This window comes from Lactuca saligna, chromosome 5 (genome assembly GCF_052625555.1).
Source record: "Lactuca saligna cultivar CGN05327 chromosome 5, ASM5262555v1, whole genome shotgun sequence".
In the NCBI taxonomy this organism is placed as follows: domain Eukaryota; kingdom Viridiplantae; phylum Streptophyta; class Magnoliopsida; order Asterales; family Asteraceae; genus Lactuca; species Lactuca saligna.
The window spans coordinates 316,773,903-316,796,079 of record NC_136421.1 but is presented as its reverse complement, the minus strand read 5'-3'; the positions used below and the strand labels follow the sequence as shown (position 1 = coordinate 316,796,079).

At 33.6% G+C, this 22,177-nt stretch overlaps 1 protein-coding gene across 1 annotated transcript; it reads right to left on the bottom strand.

Annotated features, from left to right (window-relative positions):
* Positions 1-18,620: 18,620 nt before the first annotated feature.
* On the bottom strand, positions 18,621-20,786 carry LOC145048700 (gibberellin receptor GID1B-like). Its single transcript, XM_078997285.1, has 2 exons — positions 20,396-20,786; positions 18,621-20,032 (listed from the first exon to the last, which is right to left on the bottom strand). Exons 1-2 carry the CDS (start codon positions 20,432-20,434, stop codon positions 18,992-18,994), a joined length of 1,080 nt encoding a protein of 359 aa, XP_078853411.1. The 5' UTR covers positions 20,435-20,786; the 3' UTR covers positions 18,621-18,991.
* Between the last annotated feature and the right edge of the window lie 1,391 nt (positions 20,787-22,177).

Below are 22,177 nucleotides of genomic sequence, written 5' to 3'. Positions count from 1 at the left end.
CATTGCTACATAAGGCGCATCTGTCAACATTATCCTTTAAGCGCCTCTGCTAGGATTACATCATACACTATGAGACGCGACTGCCAGGTTTATGTCATTCTCTTTTAGGCGCATTTGCCGACATTATCCTATAAGCGCATCTGCCAGGATTATCCTATAAGCGCATCTGCCAGGATTACGACATTCACTACTTGGTGCATCTACCGATATTATTCTTAAGCGCATCTGCTAGTATTATGATATTCTCTAATTGGTGAATGTCCCAATATCATTCTTAATCATCTTTCATACCTCATCGTTTTATCACATACCAACTATCTCATCTACCCATGTTCTACCCAACATATTTGTAGATATAAAATACATATTAAGTTTAACTCATTTAAAAACTATATAAAACATCCATCCCACATTCATCTCAAATAAACAACAATATATAAACACATAGCACGTATTTTGTAACAAATACTTCATATTTATGTGTTAAAAGAAAGTAACCACACACTCACCCAAACATATACTTAATACATTCAAACAATACTTGTATTATACTCGTGTTTATGAAAGGGACTATACACCCACACATATAAACAACTTTATATTATACACATAGCACATATTTTATAGCAAATACTTAATATTTATGTGTTAGAAGAAAGTAACCACACACTCACTTGATCAGAAGATGATCGGACAACACTACGGCTTGTAGAAGTAGTATTCTTTGGTAGATCTGGAAGATCTTCACAAAAACCGGGCTCCTCGCGGGCAGAGCTTCGGCTCGGGATCTTCGGGGCCTCGGGACTTGCTTCGGGGCTCGGGAATGATACCGGGGCTTCGGGATAATTCTTGCACGAAAAATGATGCAAAAACGCGAGAAAACGGGAAGAATTGAGCAAAGAAGTCAGTTGCCCTCGACACCCTTTTATAGGCGGCTGGAAGCCCATTTACGTTGGGCGTAACGTGGATCAGATCGCTGACTCCCCCCATGGATAATATCGGTTAATTTATAATTAAATTAAATATCGAAAATATTTAATAAACTTCAAAAATTCATATCTTCCTCATACGAACTCCGTTTTCGACGTTCTTTATATCCCCACGTAGGTGAGACTATGCTCTACAACTTTCTTTTAGACTCCATCGACTAATTTTGACTTTATTTTTGTTATTTATTTTTAATAGGTCGGGACAGGAAAACTCCGTTATAAAATCATAACTTCTTTATCCGACGTCCGTTTTCGCCTATCTTTTTATCGTTTAACTCATATTAATGAGACCTTCGATTCTCATTTAGATTGTTTCGGCAAAAAACCGCTCGGTCTCAAATCGAGCATTCGGGCTGCACACCGCTAAGTCGAAAGTTCGAAAAATCATAACTTCCTCATACGAAGTCAGATTTGGGCATTCTTTTTATGCACGCTCATGGTTTAATGTATTCTACAAGTTTCATTTAGATTGCTAAGGCTAAATATCGCTCTAACGTAAATTCACTTTTTACGTCGCGCTGTGTCGTGCCGGTTCTGTCGCAAAACTTCGACAGGTCATAACTTCTTCGTTATAACTCGGATTTCGGCGTTCTTTATATGCATGGAAACCTTGTAACATATACTATAACTTAATTAAGATTATTCCTTCAAAATAATTTTCCATCAAAAAGTCATTTTTGACGCTTAACGTCTCTAATTGACTAGCCCGGATCTACGGGCGTTACACAGGGGATGTGGACGCCCCAGGAGCTGCTATGTGGATAGGGTGCAGCGCGCCTAGGCACGATGCGTCGTTCCTGTTTGGCTATATATACTTCCATTTTCTTATCACTTTTCTTCACAAAACTCCTTCTTTTCTCTCTTAAATTTTCTCAAGGCCCCGAGGCCCGACTTTAGTACTTCTTGATGGGTTTTATATGTTACAAAGAATCTATTTTTGGCAAAAAAACATAAACCTGAAATTCACATACACCCTAAGGATCTATGTTTTCACAAATGAATGCAATAACCAATTGAATATTAATAACCCCACAAGAACCCTAGTATTTTCGAAAATAATAACAAGGGTTTAGAAAACATACATTTTGATTATATTAGTAGATAATCAAATCAAACCTTTCTTGTAGTCACTTGGAAGCTAGCACCAGGAATTTCGTGCCTCTGATGGTTGACACTCAACCCTATAAACAATGAGGCTTAATGAGAGAGGATAGAGGGGATATGAGATTTTTGGTATTACCTTGTGAGAATGGAATGACCAAAATTCAGAACCCCATGGAGGGTTTATATTGGTGATGAAGAGAGCTATGGACAAGGCAGTTTCCTAAGATAAGCTTTAATCCCATAATTTCCTCCCTAAGGCATCCAAGACTCCCTTAATGCCCAAGGAAACCCTAGAGCCCTTCTAGAATTCGTCCCCCCTCATACAGAGGTTCTAGAATGGCTTAATGTTCAACTTTTGGACATTGTAACCTTTAGTCCTTCTATTTTTAATTATTCCAATTAATCCTAAAATTAATTCTAATTAATTTTAATTGAACAATACTATTTTTAATTAATATATAATTCAGATAATATATTAATAAATTATTTATTTTTGTTTTCTAATTAGTTTATTAATCAAAAATTAATAAAACAATTTCTCTCTCTAGAAGTCATCATATTCAATTACTAGGTTTGAGGGCAACCCAAAAGGACTTTGCTAATCATTCAAGTATATACTAATTCAGTTATTGGCTTAGACACCTAATCCAACTGTCTCCCATTTGGATAAGTTTATAACTGTATTTACCGGTATAACTTCTACATTTGACAGCAAAGAGTGCTTCCATAGCAACTATCAAACTCCAAAATGAACAAAGATTAGTCCTAAGATAAGTGATCAAATATTCCTTCATTCTACAAGATATCATACAGACATAAGACATGGATCATAATCAATCTCATTGTCCAAGTTTTGTTTCCCGATTTTTGATTTGTGATGACGGCATAATACTTCAAATTGAATACATCAATTAAGTCCTGGTTGGGCCAAAACACTATAAGTCAACACCAAATTACTTAGGGAACCAAAGATATCGATTTTCCTATTAGGGAAAAAAGAACGAATAAACTTTGAATTATATGTTTGTATTATTTACTCATCAAATCATACATGATATTGCGTTTTATAACATCATTTTACCAATGCATTTACACAACACCAATGCACAAACGACTTGTAAATTACAACTCATATATCTATGTTTCAAGAATATAAGATATTATCATCTAGGTAATGTGTGTGTTGCTATGAGATATGATATGTGATTGTTGTTATGTTATGCATATCGGACTTTGGTCCAATGCCGAGCGGGGACTGATGTTGGGTAGGACCTGATGTCGGACTTTAGTCTGATGCTGGGCGGGGACCAATGCCAGATTCATCCAATGTCAGGTAGGGCCCGATGTAGTGGAATAGGCCAAAGTTATGTTTATGTTATATGCATTGTTGATATGTTTATATGTATACTGGATTTCAGTTTGATGTTGGGTGGGGCCCGATGTCGGACTTGTCTGATGCTGGGTGGGGCTCGATGTAACGAGCAAGGCCCATTGTATGTTATTATGTGATGATGTGTTGGTATGTGGTAGTTTGGGGAGACTCACTAAACTTCGTGCTTACAATTTTCAGTTTTGGTTTCAAAACTTCCGGTAGCAAAGGGAAGAGCTCAAGATGATTGCGGTGTACACACCATTCACGCAACCTAGGATGTTTAGACTCTGATATTTTAGGACATGGTTTTGATACAACATTTTGTATAATGTTTTGAGATACATAACTTATGATTTTATTGTGATGTTTGATGGGCTATAGTTTTCTTAAATGATTTTTAAAACAAAATTTTTGGACTATATTTTTGGGATGTTACAAGTTGGTATCAGATCCATGGGACAAATGGTAAACACAAGCTATGTATGTCCACCCAACAGAACCTACTTTTCCATTTCTTATTCGAACGAGCTAAATATGGAGTGAGAGGAAAGTGACGGTGACTGAAATAAAACTAGTCACCATACTTCTTCAAGCAATAAAAAATAGAAAAACAAGGAGACATCAAGTGTTATCTCATCAGCAACACAAAAAACTTCGAAAGTGATAATCATTGACACTGCATTCGGACATAGTTGGACAAGATGAACTTGTAGTGACAAAAACTTCTAAGAAGAAAGGAGACAGGGGTAACCGAAACCCACATAAAGGATGTCGAAGATAGAAACCAATCTTACGTGGCGGGACATCAAGAACAAACGAAGATGAAGACAAAACATGGAAACCAAATACATGAGAAAGGTGATATTAATGAGTATACCACTCCAGCATGCAGCGCTCCACTTTGCGCGCCACTACAGACATGCCATCACTCATATTAGTCATAGTGATGCAAAGTTAAAGGGAATGCATGTGAGGAAGTTTCTACAAGAACAATCAGGCTTACCCGATAATAATCAAAGGGACCAGTTCAATAATTTACTAAGGGCAATCTAATATAAGAAAGAAAGATACCGTGCGACGGCGCAAGCATTTAATGCACAACATGCGAAGGATTTTATAGTACCTGATATGGATTTAAAAGTATAAATGACAAAAATATCTTAGCAATATTCTTTTACCCTTTAGAATGGGGGCTTAAAGGTGTACCAGGTCGGTAGTCCGAGGAAACCCACTATCGGCCCGGTACTCACCAGATCGACGCTACAAGCATTTCCACTTCGTTCGGAAAAATATGAATTAAAATAAATCGTATGTAAGCATTGGAATCATATCCCAGAAAATATACCAAATAATATAAAGCAAATAAAATAAACAAAGAAAGGACAGGAAGTGCGACCTCTCACAGACCGGGTAGTGGGTGAAAGACCGATCTAAGAAATGGGTTTACTAACCACAGATACCCTATAAATACCCCCAGAGACATGATAATGGCAGGTAAGAAGGGAGAACATATACTCTTTAACACAAAAGCAACACCAGAAATGTAACACCCAAAAATATGGTCCCAAAAATTTATTTTTTAATAATAGATAAAATAGTGATTCCAATAACATCCAATCATCTCAAAAAAAAACCAATGTATTAATTGTCTTAAAAACAGAGTAAAACATCATATGCGGAATCCAATGGTGTGTGCGATGCAGTCATCCCAAGCTCTTCCCTTTGGAACCAGAAGTACTTGAAACATAAACTAAAACTATAAGCAAAAAGCTTAGTAAGTTCCCCGAAAATACCACATAACAATCATACAGTAAACATATAGTGGGCCCGCCCAGTCTTCAGGCCTCGCCCGATCATCGGGATCCACCCGGTCATCGAACTGAGCTCGGAAAGCATATAAACACATACACATGTAATATACACATCCTACAAATAGTCATTGGGCTTCACCCGACATCGGAACTTAGTCCAAGGCTGATTTCGGTCACCAAAAACTGTTAACCTCTAAATGGTCATTACAAGACTCCTTTTATAGGGAACATAAAGATACAAGCTCACCCAGAACTGAGAACGCCAACGGACTGAAATCAAGGTTGATTTCAGTCTACCCAACCGAAAACACAAACTAAGCCTAAACACAAACATTTACAAATCCTACAATGTATAAGCCTAACACAAGCCAACAAAATATGTCCTAAAAAGAATGTTACAGGAAAAAATTAAGGAACTTGACTACAATAACACACATCATCCCATTTGTTTTAAATCTCTTTAAACTAAAGAAATATATATAAAAAAAAAAGCTATTTTAATTATAGAAAAGGGCTTTAAATTACAGGAATTGAAAAAAAAGACCAAGTTGTTGCATACCAAGCATCGAACTTCATAGCTAACCACCCTTGTTTGATTGACATAAATAAAAAAAGTGTCCAACTTCATCCTATCCATTATAAACATCCAAACAAAAACCTAGCTAAAGTATTAATGTAAGCAACAAAAATCAAAATCAACAAAATTAACTAAAAGTAAAAGTAAATAAGCAAGATTTGGTTGGAGTGTTGATAGATAATTGAGATTTATGTCTAAAAATATCATGAAAAAGTTCACCAGGTTCTCAGTATTTTGATCGTTGAGCGCTCAGGTGGGGGATTAGGTCGCTGGTTAAGGTAGATAAAAAGGCCAGGGTTAAAGAGTTAGAGAGATAAAAGTAAACAGTGGTCAAATTTCATATATATATATATATATATATATATATATATATATATATATATATATATATATATATATATATATATATATATAGAGAGAGAGAGAGAGTAAAAATATATATTATTAACACCATGGGTTTAATAGTATAAAATCAGTTGATTTCACCCATTAGTTTCCTCCTACCCTCTTTGTTGACATTATCGAAATCGTAAAGGAAGAGAACTGAGTACCAATGACAAAGTAATTAAGTTGTTCATGAACTTGACTAAAAGCTAATCAAACTCTCTGGCAGGAAAAAAAACCTCCGAATTATGTCCCAAAACTTCAACAACGCCCCAAAACCACAAATCCTAAAAAAACTAATTCCTATGTAGAAAACAAAATAGGAAATCAACACCTTGCTATTCATGAGTATTTAAACAATTGACAAACTCAAGGGTGGAGCACCAGTGGACGGTGGCAGTGACTCAAATATTATGTGCGACTGAACTATGAAGATGCAGTAGTGGTAATCGGATGGTGCGGTGCAGAAGAGTAGGTGACGGTGGAGACCTGGTGGCAGAAGAAATCGTCAAAATGGGGAGGAATGAGTAAGAGCGAGTGTAGAATTGAATAATAATAATAATAATAATAATAATAATAATAAGATTTTATTTTAGGATTAAAAATAGATAAATCAGTTATTGATTTTATAGGATTGGAATCAAAAAATTAAGAAACTAATAAATAGCAACCCAATGGAAAAGCAAAGTTTGAAATTTTTGTTTACATATATAATAGGTAATTTGAATGCAACGTAATTGGATATTAGAACTAGTTAGCTTAATCTTAGGATTCAAGTTATTTACAATTGAAGAATTACATGAGCAGGAAAATCAGCCCAAGAGTTTCTCCGGGATTCACACATGGCATAGAGTAGGTGTAGAAAGGTGTCACGTGGCGTTGTAGAGAGTTTTTTATTAGGGAATATATATATATATATATATATATATATATATATATATATATATACACACACACACAGAGGGAGAGAGAGAAGAGAGTTCAATTATGAAACAAAATGGTTGAGAATAGATTAATCATTCTCAGCCAATCATTTATTTTTCCTATAAAACCTTGCATTGTATCGGTAGAAATGAGCAAGGAATGTACGTGAGTTTTCAAACCAAACATGTTTCTTTAAACTATGTTAATCATTACCTTAATATATATAAAAACATAGTTTTTCTTGTGTGTTTTTTAATTTTTAAGAAGCAATTTTATCGAAAAACTATTTTAAATATATCAAAATTCATAATTTTTTATTCTCCATAAATAGACATTCATATTAATATAGTTTTAAGATAAAATACAATTTTTATTTATTTTTTATAATTTCAGCTCCTTTATTCATAACTGAATAAAAATTCTATCAGATTTTTAATATAGTACATTCGATATTCATTTATGAAAAAAACATATGTTTAATTTTTTACAGTTTATGTATCATTTATATATGAATAAAATATTAATCAGATTTTTGTTATAGTTTATTTATATTTTATATACGAATATGTAGTATGTTAATAAAACACGAATATAACGTGTGACGAGAGCTGATGTAAAATGTAAAAAGTTTATTACATGTTATATTCATATATGAATGTTATTGAAACTATAAAAAAAATTAAACATATTTTTTATTCATAAGTGAATAACGAATGTACTGTAACAATAATACGAGACACTTTTATTTACTTATAAATAACAAGAAATGAAACTATAAAAAAAATTATTTTATCTTAAAACTATTTCAATATTAATGTCTATTTATAGAGAATAACAAATGTACTGTAATAATAATATGAGACACTTTGATATATTTAAAAAAAAATCAATAAAAATAACTAGTTAAATATAATAATAATAATAATAATAATAATAATAATTATTATTATTATTATTATTATTATTATTATTATAATTATAATATTAATAAGATTAATAAACTATATTTTTATATATATTAAGACATAGTTTAAAGAAACATGTTTTTTTTTTCGAAAACATATGTGTTCCTTTTTCTTTCTCCCGGTACGATTGAGGTTTTAAGGCAAAAATAAATTATTTTGAGAATGGTTCATTTATTCTCAAAACTCATGAGTTTTGACACTTAATAAATGAATGTTTTTTTTGCCACATGTCAAGCTCTCATGAGTTTTGACACTTGTTATTTTATGGTATTTTTGAAATAAATATTATCCACTTGTTAATTTTTGATTTCTTTCAATTTTTAAAATTAAAGTCATATACCTATATACGTAAAGTATTAAATATCATATATATGATATTAAATTGCAATAAATACGTCTATTTTTTTTCTTATTTTAAAGTTGTACATTAAAAAAAAATTGTTTATATTTTAATGTTTAATCTTTTTTTAAATCAACCCGTGTAATACACGTGTTTCACACTTATTATATATATATATATATATATATATATATATATATATATATATATATATATATATATATATATATATATATATATATATATATATATATGTTCAGGTTCATTTGTGATCATTCTAATTTTGTGAAACCGTGAGACCAAATCTACAAATAAATTTAAAATGCAAAATATATGGAAAAATCCAAAAATTCTTTTTTTAAATATTATTTTCGGAACTTGAATTAACTAAAAAAAATTAAAAAAATAAAAAAAAATTCCGTTTTTTTTTTAAATAAGTGAAATATTCTAAATAGAATATTACGCTAACATATTCTAAAAAATAATTTTAAAATGCAGAATAAATGGAAAAATCTAAAAAATCTTTTTTTAAATATTATTTTCGGAATTTGAATTAACTAAAAAAAATAAAAATAAATTCCATTTTTTTTGAAAAATACGTGAAATATTGTAATAGAATATTACACTGACATATTATAAAAAATAATTTTAAAATATAAAATAAATGGAAAAATCCAAAAATTCTTTTTTTAAATATTATTTTTGGAACTTGAATTAAATAAAAAAATAAAAAAAATATAAGAAATAGAAAAATGCGACTCACGGTCTCAGAAAATTAGGTCATCTCAAATGAACCTATATATATATATATATATATATATATATATATATATATATATATATATATATATATATATATATATATATATATATATATATATATATATATATATATATACACTGTTAATGAGCTGGATAATTTTGAATGTTTTAATTGACTTTATGACTTTGAAGACACGTTTTATTGGGTATGTTAAATAATTAAAAGCAACATTTTTTAATTAGCTGTATTTTTTGTTTTTATGAGCCATGAATATGATTTCCGCAAACGACAATATAAGCAAAGTCCTTGTCAAGTTAAAATAACATTATCCCCAATTTAATTTTCTTTTGTATTATTTAATTGATTTTGATTTTAAAAAATAATAATAATTAGTATCCAGTATTTGTTTAATAATATATTTGAATGGTAAAAAATATTTTTTTTCTAAGATTCTACACAAAGTTTGACTGGTTTGTTCGGTCTCAACGAAAGATATTTGTTTTTGAACATGACTTAAAAGACTTTATAATTGTCATTTGAATGGTAAAAAATATATTTTTTAAGCGTAATTCCAATCGTATCATTAATATATATATATATATATATATATATATATATATATATATATATATATATATATATATATATATATATATATATATATATATATATCCAGAAATATCTTAAAATTTTAATCCAATTTATGATACAATTCCAAACTAAATTTTGTTTACAGAAAAACACACAAAATATCGGTTAAAATTTCGAAAAAACAATTTTCGGTCGATTTTGCAGATTTAGCCGGTATTCTGTTTATTTTTGTTAGTTTGATTAAAATTTTGAGATTTGGAAACTACCTGATAACCAAAATATAAAAATATTCTAAAAATTATTATGAAATTAATGAATATTATTATTAACAAATCATTTATAAACATAACAAATATTTTTATTATAAAAAAAGAAATACACTTGTTGCTAATTTCTAGGAATAAATTTGTAGTTTAAGTACTCCTTTATTACTTATTGACAACATCAAACTCTCTACGTTCCTCATATGTATCGTTATAGGTATAGTGGTGAGATGTACTCAGTGAGGGTTCCTCTAATATTGGTGTTTCTTTTCTGTTGTTTAACCTAACTGCCAACCAACATTCATACCTCATACAGTAACAATCATAGGCTAACACGCATCTATCAAATGTGAAAAAGTGAATCATGAATGATAGTTTATATGGAAACAAGTGTAGGGTGATTATTTATTTAAATTGTCATTCAAAGTTTATTTTTCACTATGTGTGTAATTTTATGGTTGCAACTGAATAATGTATGGAGGTTAAGTGGTATTTTGGTTAAAGAACATAATGAAAGATTTATATTTTCAATAATCATTATGCAATGATATTTTCTAATAACATGTGATCATATAGCGTCACACCTAATAGAAAGTAGATACTTATTGATCGTGTATTAATAAATATTATCAACGCTTGAATTTAATTGAAGAAACATACATAGTACATCTCACTATAACACTCACAACAATACATATGAGGAACATAAGGAGTTTGAAATAGTCAACAAACAATAGACCTAGTTGATTATTCTATTCCTAAAAATTAGAAACAAATGTATGTCCTTTGTTTATAATAAAAAATATTTGTTATGTTTATAAATGATTTGTTAATAATAATATCCTTTAATTCCATAGTAATTTTCTGAAAAGTCCTAATATATTGGTTATTGGGTAATTTTCAAAAAAGTCATAATATTTTGAACAAACTAACGAAAAAGGACAGAATATCGGCTAAATCTACAAAACCGACCAAAAATGGTTTTTTCAAAGTTTTAGTCGGTATTTTGTGTTTTTCTATAAACAAAATTTAGTTTGACTTTTTTATAAATTGGACTAAAATTTTATGACTTTTCTAGAGATTTTCCTTAAAAAAAAAACATTAAATTGGTGTAGGTTTAACATCAAAATATTTTTCTCCTCCAACCATACACTAAAAATTTACACAAAACATATTTTAATATTATAATATAAACTATAACAATTAATAAAATTATAAAAGTTATAAAAACTAACCAAAATAGTATTAAACAATTCAAAATTGTGATTTGATGTGATGAATAGTATTACACTAAATATAGAGGTCTCTATTCAATCACATAATTTTTGTGTTGAGTTTAGTGATCCATTGGAATGCATTTTCACACAAAAACACTAATTTTGTGTATCCATTGGAGTTAGTCTAAGATGGTAAAAAAAGTTTGACCGAAATGGTTTGTTCGGTCTCAAGGAAAAGATATTTGTTTTTGAACATGCATTAAAGACTTTACGATTGTTCGGTCTCAAGGAAATGGTTTGACCGAAATGGTTTGTTAGATCTCAAGGTAATAATAATAATAATAATAATAATAATAATAATAATAATAATACACTTAAAAATGACCTTATAAGAAACAAAAGATTATGAAGGTCTATTTAGGGCATTATCGAACTTCTTATGTAGAGATATTGTGTCTAGGGGCCATTATTGGTGTGAAGTGTTATGCAACTAATGATCACCATTATAACACCATGCCACCACCAATCCATGGGGGCCGATGTGAGCTTACATTTCCAACCAATGTCTTGATTCATTAAGTGTTTAATGGTGTTTGGTTAAAGGCTAAACCCTCAAACCTCTTCTTATGAACTTAATGTGAAGAAGAGTAATGTTTTTAGTCAATTTGTCCAATGTCTTAATCCATTGAGTCGTTTAATATTTGATATTTGAAAATAGTAGGTTTGAGATCAACTATAACTGTTTTGGTTGTTTTTGGACTTAACCATTAAGGACTTAATGAGTTAAATGGAATGTAAGCTCAAACTCAATAGTTTTGTAAAATCCTGAAATTGTCCCCCATCTTTGAAAAATCATATAAATCATTGGATGATTCAAATTATGTAAGAAATGTATTTTTGGAAAGGTATGAATGTTTAGTTTCACCCAAATCAATGGCATGATCTGATTTTAAGTTCAATTGTACCGTTTTCACTTTGAACACAGGTTGGTCCAAAATTCCACTCATCACTTTGGTAGTTTTGTAAAAATCATAACTAAATCTAGGAAGCTCCATTTTTAATGAGGTCTTCCCTAAATGTTAATATTTATTTTTGTTTCAAGGATAAATTGGGTTTAGTCTGATTCCATTCGCAAGTTAGATGGAATTGGAATTTCTTGAAGGTTGGTCCAGAAAAGTGTTTTTTTCATTAGTCGTTTTGTAAAATACGTAATTATATATAGAAAAATCTAAATTGCATAAACTAAAAGGATGAATTTAGATGGAAAGTTCTAGTTTGTCATATAATTTTGTATGGAAGGATTCTCATCCCTCCTAGGGTGTTGATGACCATTTTTCCTGCATGGTCTAGAAAAAGTAACAATTTTAATAATCAACTTGTGAAATCTCTAAAGTTCAACAGAAAACTAATTAGTGAATGTGTCCTACGCTATGAAAAGCTAAGGAAATATAATAAAAAAAAAGTAACATAAACCTTTCATGGGTTTGGGGGTTAAGTGAGCTTTAATGTCCCATAAAACTAATTGCTACAACGATAATAAAAATGAATAAGAAGTGTGTTATGAAGTATTAACAGGTAATATATAGATATGAGCTAATTAATGATTAGTGATGTAGTTGTAGGTGTCTTAAGAGCTGGAAACCCATTTTAGCTACTTATGTGGTTTTATCTTATGTGAATGCTTCAGGTGAGCCTCTTCATTGTACTCGTAGGCCAAAGGCACCAATATCGACCCATTGTCATTGTGACACTTGTTGATATATCTATATGTACTTGATTGTCTTTGTGACTCTTGATGATATGACTGTATGTTTTATGTATGTGGGGGTTGATACGGACCCGACACAGCTACATGTTGTTATATAGAGTCATTATGGACTCGGGGGTTGATACGAACCCGACACAACTACATGATGTCATATGGGGTTGATAACGATCCGATACAACTACTTGTTGTCATATGGGTTGATACGGACCCAGTGGTTGATACGGACTCGACACAGCTACACGTTGTCACATGGGGTTGATACAGACCTGACAGTCTAACACAACCACATGTTTTTATATGTATATGTGTCATATGGGTATTATAACACTCCGTTTATTAAATAAATAAACAGACAAATTCATGAATAATAGTAGTCCAAAATCAATAATATAGCAAAGTGTTGATCTCGAGGGTTAATTGTTACAATTTTAGAAGTTGAGGGTTAATAGTGTAGTTTCAGGACTTATTTTCTAAAGATTTTCAATAGAAAGGGGGTGTATGGTATTATTTGGACTTACATTGAATAGATTCTTAGGGGCAGGGACTAAATAGTAAATTACAGACCTGACTTGAAAAGGCTTTTGTATAGGAAATGGTCGTTTGGTAACATTTGGATTAAATTTGTAAGAAAATGGAGAAGGATGGGCCATTTGCGTCATTATGGGCTGAAGTTGTAGGAACTGGGTATATAACTCGTCGACTCCTCCGTTACCCTAACCCTAAGTTTCATCGTTGAGCCGCCACCCTCTCCATCTTCAACCTCCGGCCGCCATTTCCCTGTTGTGCTCGACCTACCGGTGTCTCCGTAGTCAATGAAGACGTGGACGACGTAGTGGCTGTCGGGAGGAACCACCAAGATCAAGGAGATGCTACCAAATCCTAGCCACCACCATTAGTTGAAGACGGCCACCTTGTTCCGCTGTCGCATCCCTGTCGGCGAAGAGCGAGGACCGACGGAATGGGTGTTGAGGCTGTTTGGAGAAGCCTAAAGAGTTGGAGCGTCGTTGTTGTCGTTGCAAAACCTTTTCCCCATCTATTTCGTCGTTGCAACACCGTCTTTATCCACCGTTGTCGCCATTAGGGCTGCTGCTACCGTCACCACGCACCACCAGGAAAGTGGTTGCCTCCATATTTCCGAGCAAGGGTGCGCGGGTGTGTCTATTATATTGAAGTGGTGTTTTTGGGTATTTCTTAGTCGGATTTGTTTTTAAGAAAACCACCACCACCACTGTGAAGTGGTGGCTGCCACCATGTGCCACCACCGGCCACCACAAAGTAGTTGTGTGTGTGTGTGTGTTTAGCTTAGCTTAGCTTAGTGTGTGTGTGTGTTATTTGAGATGTTGCATTGGATGATGTACTCAGTAATGGACTAATGGAAAGAAAACTCAAAAACCCCCACCGTAGGGTAGTGGCTTCCACCTCCTACCGCCACCAGCCGTCATGTTGGGTGGCGATATGCTTTAGCTTGTGATTAGTTTTGCTTTTGTGATGCTTGGACTTAATCAAACTAGAACCCTAACCACCACCGTGAGCCGTCGTTGACCACCACTACCCGAGGTGGTAGTGGGTGGTGCCCGATTAGCAAAACCCTAATTAACCTAATGAAACACTAATGGGCTTAAAGATTTAGTTTTGGGCCTATTGGGCTATGATTGGGTGGGAAGCTCTAATTAGGGCTTAGAAAACCCTAATTTTGGAAATATAGGCCTTGGACTTATTGGGACCCACATTTGGGCCATTGGAATGGAATTGTGAATTACACCCAATCACACCATATGATTTATCTAGTAGAGTGATGGACTTAATGGATTAAGTCCTTAATAGGTTAAGTGAGAAACACTTAACCCTAATTATCATTTTATGTGAAACCCTAATTTCACGTGGGCCTTGAGTTGGGCCTTTCTATTGGGTTTTAGTAATTGGGCCAATAACAGGCCACCGAAGAATGATAATATGGACTATAATATTTAAATGGGCTTTAGGTTAAGGCTCATATGAGGGTTTGGGCCTAATTTGGAAAATTGGGTCATAGATAGACCATAGTTGGACCATTATGATTATGAGATATTAGGCTATTAGAAATGCCAAATGTTTGGACTGGACTAAATGGTTGGGCCTCAGGGTAAGACCATGTAGAAGTTTGGGCCCAATCTAGAAAATTGGGCTATATGTTAGGCTTTGACTCATAGTTGACTTTTGGGCCTTCGGCTTGAATAAAGCTAAGATAGGGGTAAAGCAGTCTCTTACCCCAAGCATGGACTTATGGGTATGTGATGGAACCCAATTATTTATAGGGTGTTATTTTGATGTTGACAGATTCGGGAATCTGTCATCCAGTAGCTAGGGTTTTATCAACAAGACTTAAACAGTGTGAGGTGAGTTTTCCTCCAATAGGAATGGGTCGAAGGCGCTTCTTTCTTCACAGAATTACCAGTACGCCGATAAGCATCAGACAGAACATCCTTAACCACATCATGTAGGTACTTGAAACCAGGGAGCTCTCTACAATGAAACATATGTTCCCCAAAAGTGTCCAAGCATGCCTTGCAGTAAACTAGGCATATCTCGTTAATTGGGAATATAGTAACCATGAGGCATAATGAAGGATAGTTCGTTACTCCACAGGAGACATAGGTGCTCGAAGACACTCAAAAATTGATTGTTGTCTAACACTCATGTCAAAGTTGACTTCCATATCTTTGACGATTTTGTTAAAAGTGCACACGCCAATTCTTTTTGGGATTTAAGGGGCGGTGTGTCTTTATTAGTGAAACTGCTACAGTTGAATCCCAGAATCGTACCGTAAAGACGAGTCAAAGCACATAGGTAATCAAAGTCCGTACCACATATGTCATTGTCACGTAAGATGTGGTCTTGTAATGCCCAAGATTGGACCCTCGAGGGTACAAATGCGTAAGAGGAAACCCTATATGTTGAGTACAAACTCAAACCACTGAAACGAATAGGTAAGGAAGCCAGACGCCACTGGATGCCTCCAAAGAAGGGGTCTCCACATACCACCATATCCTCGATAGACCTGCATAATCCTTTGTCAAAAAACAAAGTTATCTTTTCCATATGCATAGGTTGGCATGTCCTTAAACCAAAGAAAAGCTTTGCAGTGCCCATACATGATCAAAGCAAAAGGAGCTCACTCTGTAAGTCACATAGTTGTGGAAGAAGACCCATCAAATCAACAGCATTGACCGCTCTCTTCATGGCTAGCTCGCTAATAAACCCTACGTCTTTGCTGACAACCCCCCCCCCCCCCCCCCCGGGGGAGCTTCACCCCAAAAGAAGGTATCTTTATACCGTTGGGAATATATCAGCACGAAACTTCGTACCATCATAGGAGGGCCAAAAAATCTCCGTTTTCTTGATGTTCAACTCAAGACCCAAGCCTGGACCATTCACCCGAATAATTTTCAACACTCTAACCACCTCCTCTAAATCCTCAATGACAGTCCCATCATCTAGATACCAAGCATGGAGGAGGAGCTTACAATTGTCTCTGATTTTGTAAACAAGCGGGTGCAAAACGAGGGCAAAAAGAAGAGGGCCCAAGGGGTCGCCTTACTGCACCCCAGTGGCAGACCATATATGTTGGTCTCCGATATAAAGTCTTTCTGCTTGCCCGCACAAGAAATTCACCCACAAAGAAATAGAATGACACATCCTTTTAACCTCGTGGAGCAAGGCTGATCTATCTACCAGGTTAAAGGGATTCGAGAAATCCACTGTAAGCATTGCAAGAAACCCATCAGCGTGATGTTCACTCAACACCCTATTATTAATAATCAAAAACTTAAACTAGTATTTAGTTCAAGAAAATAAAAAAAAAACTTCAAAGATGTACTAAAAACATTAAAAATGCAATAATAATAATAATAATAATAATAATAATAATAAAATAAAGTGAAACCCCACTTAAATAATGTTTCATGAACGTTTATTACACGTGATTATAACCTTGAGTTTGTATATTACGTTTTACGGAGGTGTGTAACATGCGAACGTGTAACATCCAAATATTGAGTATGATATTTGTGCTTTTGACAAAATAGGTGATGAATAGGCCTAGCAATGGAGCGGGTTTTGACCCTGATCCGATCCAAACCCTTAACAATTATACGGGTTTAGAGCATAGTTTTTGATCTGTTTACCCGTTGATGACCCATACCCGTTAACCCTTTTATTAAAAGGGTCGGGTATCGGCTCCATTTATAACATGCCCCATATAAATTTTAGAATTATACATTTATATTTTATACTGCATAAAGTTTAATTTAAATTTCAATCGAAAGTCCAAAGAGAAAAGGCTAAAAACTAAATAGTTTTTACATAGGCTCGAGGATTCAACTTCTAGATTTTCAGTCTTCTTCCATGAATAATGATGTCATTTCATTTATATTTCATCACGTAATAACCAATTTCATTTAAAAATCAATAAATTCATTTATCAATCGGAAGAAAGTTTGTAATTGTTATTTTCTATCAATGCAGGCGACGGTCAAAAACCAATCAGAAATAACTACGATAATGATTTTAATTCCAATCGAAAGTCTTCGAGTACATAATGTGTTTTCTAAATAAACATTTATTTTATTTAATAATATGATTTTATGATTTAAGTAAAATTTGTTTGATTATTCAAAAAGCCTACAGGTTACGGGACGGATTTGGATATCTGCTGATTCGGTAGATAAAAGAATGGGTTTGACCATTCAAAACTTTGCGGGTTACGGAACTGGTTTGGATCAGATTTTAGAATTTGTTTCCAAACCTGCCCTATCGTGTGGTCTAATGGAAGAATTGTCTTCATGGCGGTTACTCTAATTTTTTAGATCCCTAGAGGATCCAAACCCTGTTTCAAGATAAGTCTATTCGTTCATCCATCGGCGACGGTCATAAGAAAGCTGCCACTTTATTTGTTGATTAAAATAATATTTTAAAACTTTGTATCAGTTTTCAACTATCAAATAAAACTTCACTGTCATTGTAACTCAATTGCAAAATAATAATAATAATAATAATAATAATAATAATAATAATAATAATAATAATAAAAAAATAAAATAAAAAGTCTATTATAATTGAATGAGAAGTTAGATAGTGTCCAACCAGTCAGGAAACTAGAAAGACGAATAATGGATTTGTAAAATGGTCAGATCATCCCCCTTAACGTTTACAATATTACCAACTATAATCCTTGGAAGAAAAAGACAAAACTACATGAGAGAGAGAGAGAGGGGAATATAGATTTGTAAAAGGGGATGTTTACCATACCCCCTGAACGTTTGCAATATTACCAATTATAGCCCTTGAAGAAAAAGACAATACTACATGATAGAGAGGGAGAGATTTCCAACCTCAAACTTGTCCCCATTTCCCCAATCATTTCACCTCTTTTCTTCTTGATTCGCCATGCTCCACCAACCCCGCCATAGCACCCACAAACAACCATCCTTTCACAACAGACAAACACCATAAATATCCCTCAGAAATCGACCCGTTTCAAGCAACGATACAAGATTAAAGAACGAACGTATATGTACTTGTAATAGATCATTAAAAGTAGATAACGCTTTAGTCATAATATTACAAACGGCAAGCACAGCAGCCATGGATTGGATGCCTACATCGTAGTTCTTCAAAGTTCAAAGTTAGCTTCCATTAACAATCATCAAAAACCCTATCGGGGTAGTTCGCAGTAAGGCCTCTAATTTTGCAACGGATTTCTTACCATGAAATCCCAATTTGAAACCAACAACAGAAACAAGAACAAGAACAGGAACCAATAACCGATTTACACATGTGTCCTCTCTCATGATTTCACTGGAAATTAGAGAATAGTGGTACTAGTACTATTAGTAAAAATTTCAAAAGATCGTGTTATATATGCCTTCTTCCTTCGCCGGAAGTTTTAATCTTTCTGGGTTTTCTCCAACGAACAAACCGGAGAAGGACTCACGAAGTTCTTCATTTCTTCCATTAATGTGTAAAAATGCTCGTTGTTTGGCAAGAAGTAGAATCCGATTGTGGCTTTTTCCAAGAACAAGAGCTTCACGTCTTGCCCTGCTTTCTGCAGCCCTTCAACGTACGCCAATTGCCAGTCTTGAACAAGATCCAGTCCGGCGACGACGACCAGACTTTTTGGGAAGTTAACGCCGGCGAGATTAGAGCCACGAGGACCAAAAATATTACAAGCAGGATGATCTCTGTCTTCACCTTCGGGCAAAAATGCTCTCCAATACCAGTCTCTGTCGAGTAACTTGACGAAATATTTTCCGTCTAATTTCTTCTCCGACTCCGTCCTTTCTTCGCCGCCAAACAACGGGTGTAAGAGTATGTTTCCGAGAACCTCCACGCCGGAAACCGCCGCCCGGTGAGCCACATGATGAGCTATATTCCCGCCGGAGCTGTCACCGGCTAAATAAACATGGACTTTAGAGTCTTTACCACTCAAAAGCCATGATCTTGAATGGACCCATTTAAGAGCTTCCCACCCATCTTCGTAAGCACAAGGATACCGATGCTCCGGTGACCGCCGGTAGTTTACAGAAACGACAACACCTTGAATAAGCCCGGTGAGTCGCCGGCAAAATGTATCATATATAGCACTGTTAGCAGACGAATGAGTGAAGCTTCCACCATGAAAGAATATTATAACCGGCACGATTTCAGTAGTACTAAGCGGTTTCTCCAGCTCTATCATTCCGGCACCGGGATGCCGACTAGACTCATTTTCCGGTGGAGCGCATCTGTAAATCCGGTTGAAGAGACCAGTGGTACGGTCAATCACATCAAAAGAGTAAACACCATCCACTGGAACCGTATTCGCAAGCACTTTCCGGTCAAGAAACTCGGCGAGCTCCCGGTTGAATGTCCCGTCCGGTCGCCGGAGCATGTTGTAAGCTAGCTTAAAGTTGGAGATTAAAATCCATGTGTGAAGTGGTACAACTTTCTACACAAAAAGACATGATTTTTTGGCAGAAGATTAGAAATAAATTCCATACGATTAACAAGATTGATCAAATCAAAATACAGTTAAATGGGTGGATGATCAAAAATAAATGGGGAAATTTTAATGAATAAATGCAAAAAAGTAAGATCAAAAGAACCTTTGAAATCATGAGTTACAAAAGAAAAGACTCAATTTTTAGCCCCAAATCAGTCAACAAAAAAAACCCACCAAAAATCAAATAAAATTACCCAATACGTCCACCAGAAAACATAAACAATCAACAAAAAAATTTAACTATTTTGGGAGGAACATGACAAAGAAAAGAAAGAGGGGCAGAGAAAACAGATCAGAAAATAAAAATACCTTGGCTTCATTTGCGTTGATTTCGTTACTACCAGCCATGAAGAACACAAAACTTGTTTGAATCTCCTTCGCTGTTTTCCTTAACTTTCTTCTGGAAATTCAGACGAACAGTTTAGAACCCTAAAACCTGCAAGTGTTCTTCAGATGGATCGGCCTTTTGACCGAACATACCGATCCCAAAAAAACCCAGTAAATTCCTCGGTATTTCAGAGGTTTTTCAGCGCTCAAATGATATAAAAAAAGAGGGAAGTAAAGAATGTGAGAGTTAAAGAGAGAGAGAATTTAAGGGGGGTGGGAGTCGAACAGAAAAGAACGACGGTGGTGGACGGAGGCGAGAGAGACGACAAAGCAGGCGGCCGAAATAAACTTTTTAACATGGGACCCGTAAAGAGTATTGTTATTTTAATTTATAATGTGATGGTATTTTTCATTACTATATTTAAGTTTTAGCCATTCTGCTTGAACTTTGGTCTTAATTGCCTTTTTTGACATTTGCTTTAATAAAAACAAGGGTAATTATAACAACTCCACCTAAGTCTTCTTTCTTTTGTCTTCTATTACTTCATTCATTGCATCTCCACCATTTATTTATTTGTCACTTTAAAGAATGTATTTTGTCATACTTTTCGAAAATTAGACATACCTAAAAATATACATTTATTCATAGTCATTTATATATTTTAATAGCTATAAGACCATACGGTGTAGAAGGTAAAATATCATCGGTATTTCTATATGGCAAAGTTTGTCACCGTCAAACACCGTGCCTTCGCTGGTTATTTTGTTGACGGTAATCTTCATCAACATATTATTGTCATTCAGTAATTAAATTACTGAAGAGTGACGAGATTAAATGGCATTGTATGAGATTAATTATTGAAGAGTGATGTGTACTATGAAATTAAATGGCATTGTATAAAATTAATTAATGAAGAGTATTGTGTATTGAAAGGCTTATATATTAAGTGCCAAACACCACCCCTTCACTAGTTATTTTGTTGACGGAAATCTTCATCAACATATTATTGTCATTCAGTAATTAAATTACTGAAGAGTGATGTGTATTATGAGATTAAATGGCATTGTATGAGATTAATTACTGAAGAGTGATGTGTATTGAAAGGTTTGGCATTGTATGAGATTAATTACTGAAGAGTGATGTGTATTGAAAGGCTTATATGAGATTAAATGGCATTGTATGAGATTAATTATTGAAGAGTGATTTGTATCTTCATCAACATATTATTGTCATTCAGTAATTAAATTGATGTGTACTATGAGATTAAATGACATTGTATGAGATTAATTATTGAACAGTGATGTGTATTGAAAGGCTAATATATTATTGTCGTTCAGTAATTAAATTGATGTGTACTATGAGATTAAATGACATTGTATGAGATTAATTATTGAACAGTGATGTGTATTGAAAGGCTAATATATTATTGTCGTTCAGTAATTAAATTGATGTGTACTATGAGATTAAATGGCATTGTATGAGATTAATTATTGAACAGTGATGTGTATTGAAAGGCTTGTATGATTAATCAGGGGCATATTACTGTCATTCAGTAATTAAATTACTGAAGAGTGATGTGTACTATGAGATTAAATGGCATTATATGAGATTAATTATTGAAGAGTGATGTGTATTGAAAGGCTTTTATGAGATAAAATTGAAGAGTGATGTGTACTATGAGATTAAATGGCATTGTATGAGATTAATTATTGAAGAGTGATGTGTATTGAAAGGCTTGTATGATTAACCAAAATTAAATTACT

Bases quoted from the DNA above. Each gene is read 5' to 3' on its own strand.
- LOC145048700 (XM_078997285.1), bottom strand. From the start codon at position 20,434: ATGGCTGGTAGTAACGAAATCAACGCAAATGAAGCCAAG. The intron at 20,033-20,395 runs GTATTTTTATTT...CTTTTTGTGTAG, and splicing joins TCAACGCAAATGAAGCCAAG to AAAGTTGTACCACTTCACAC.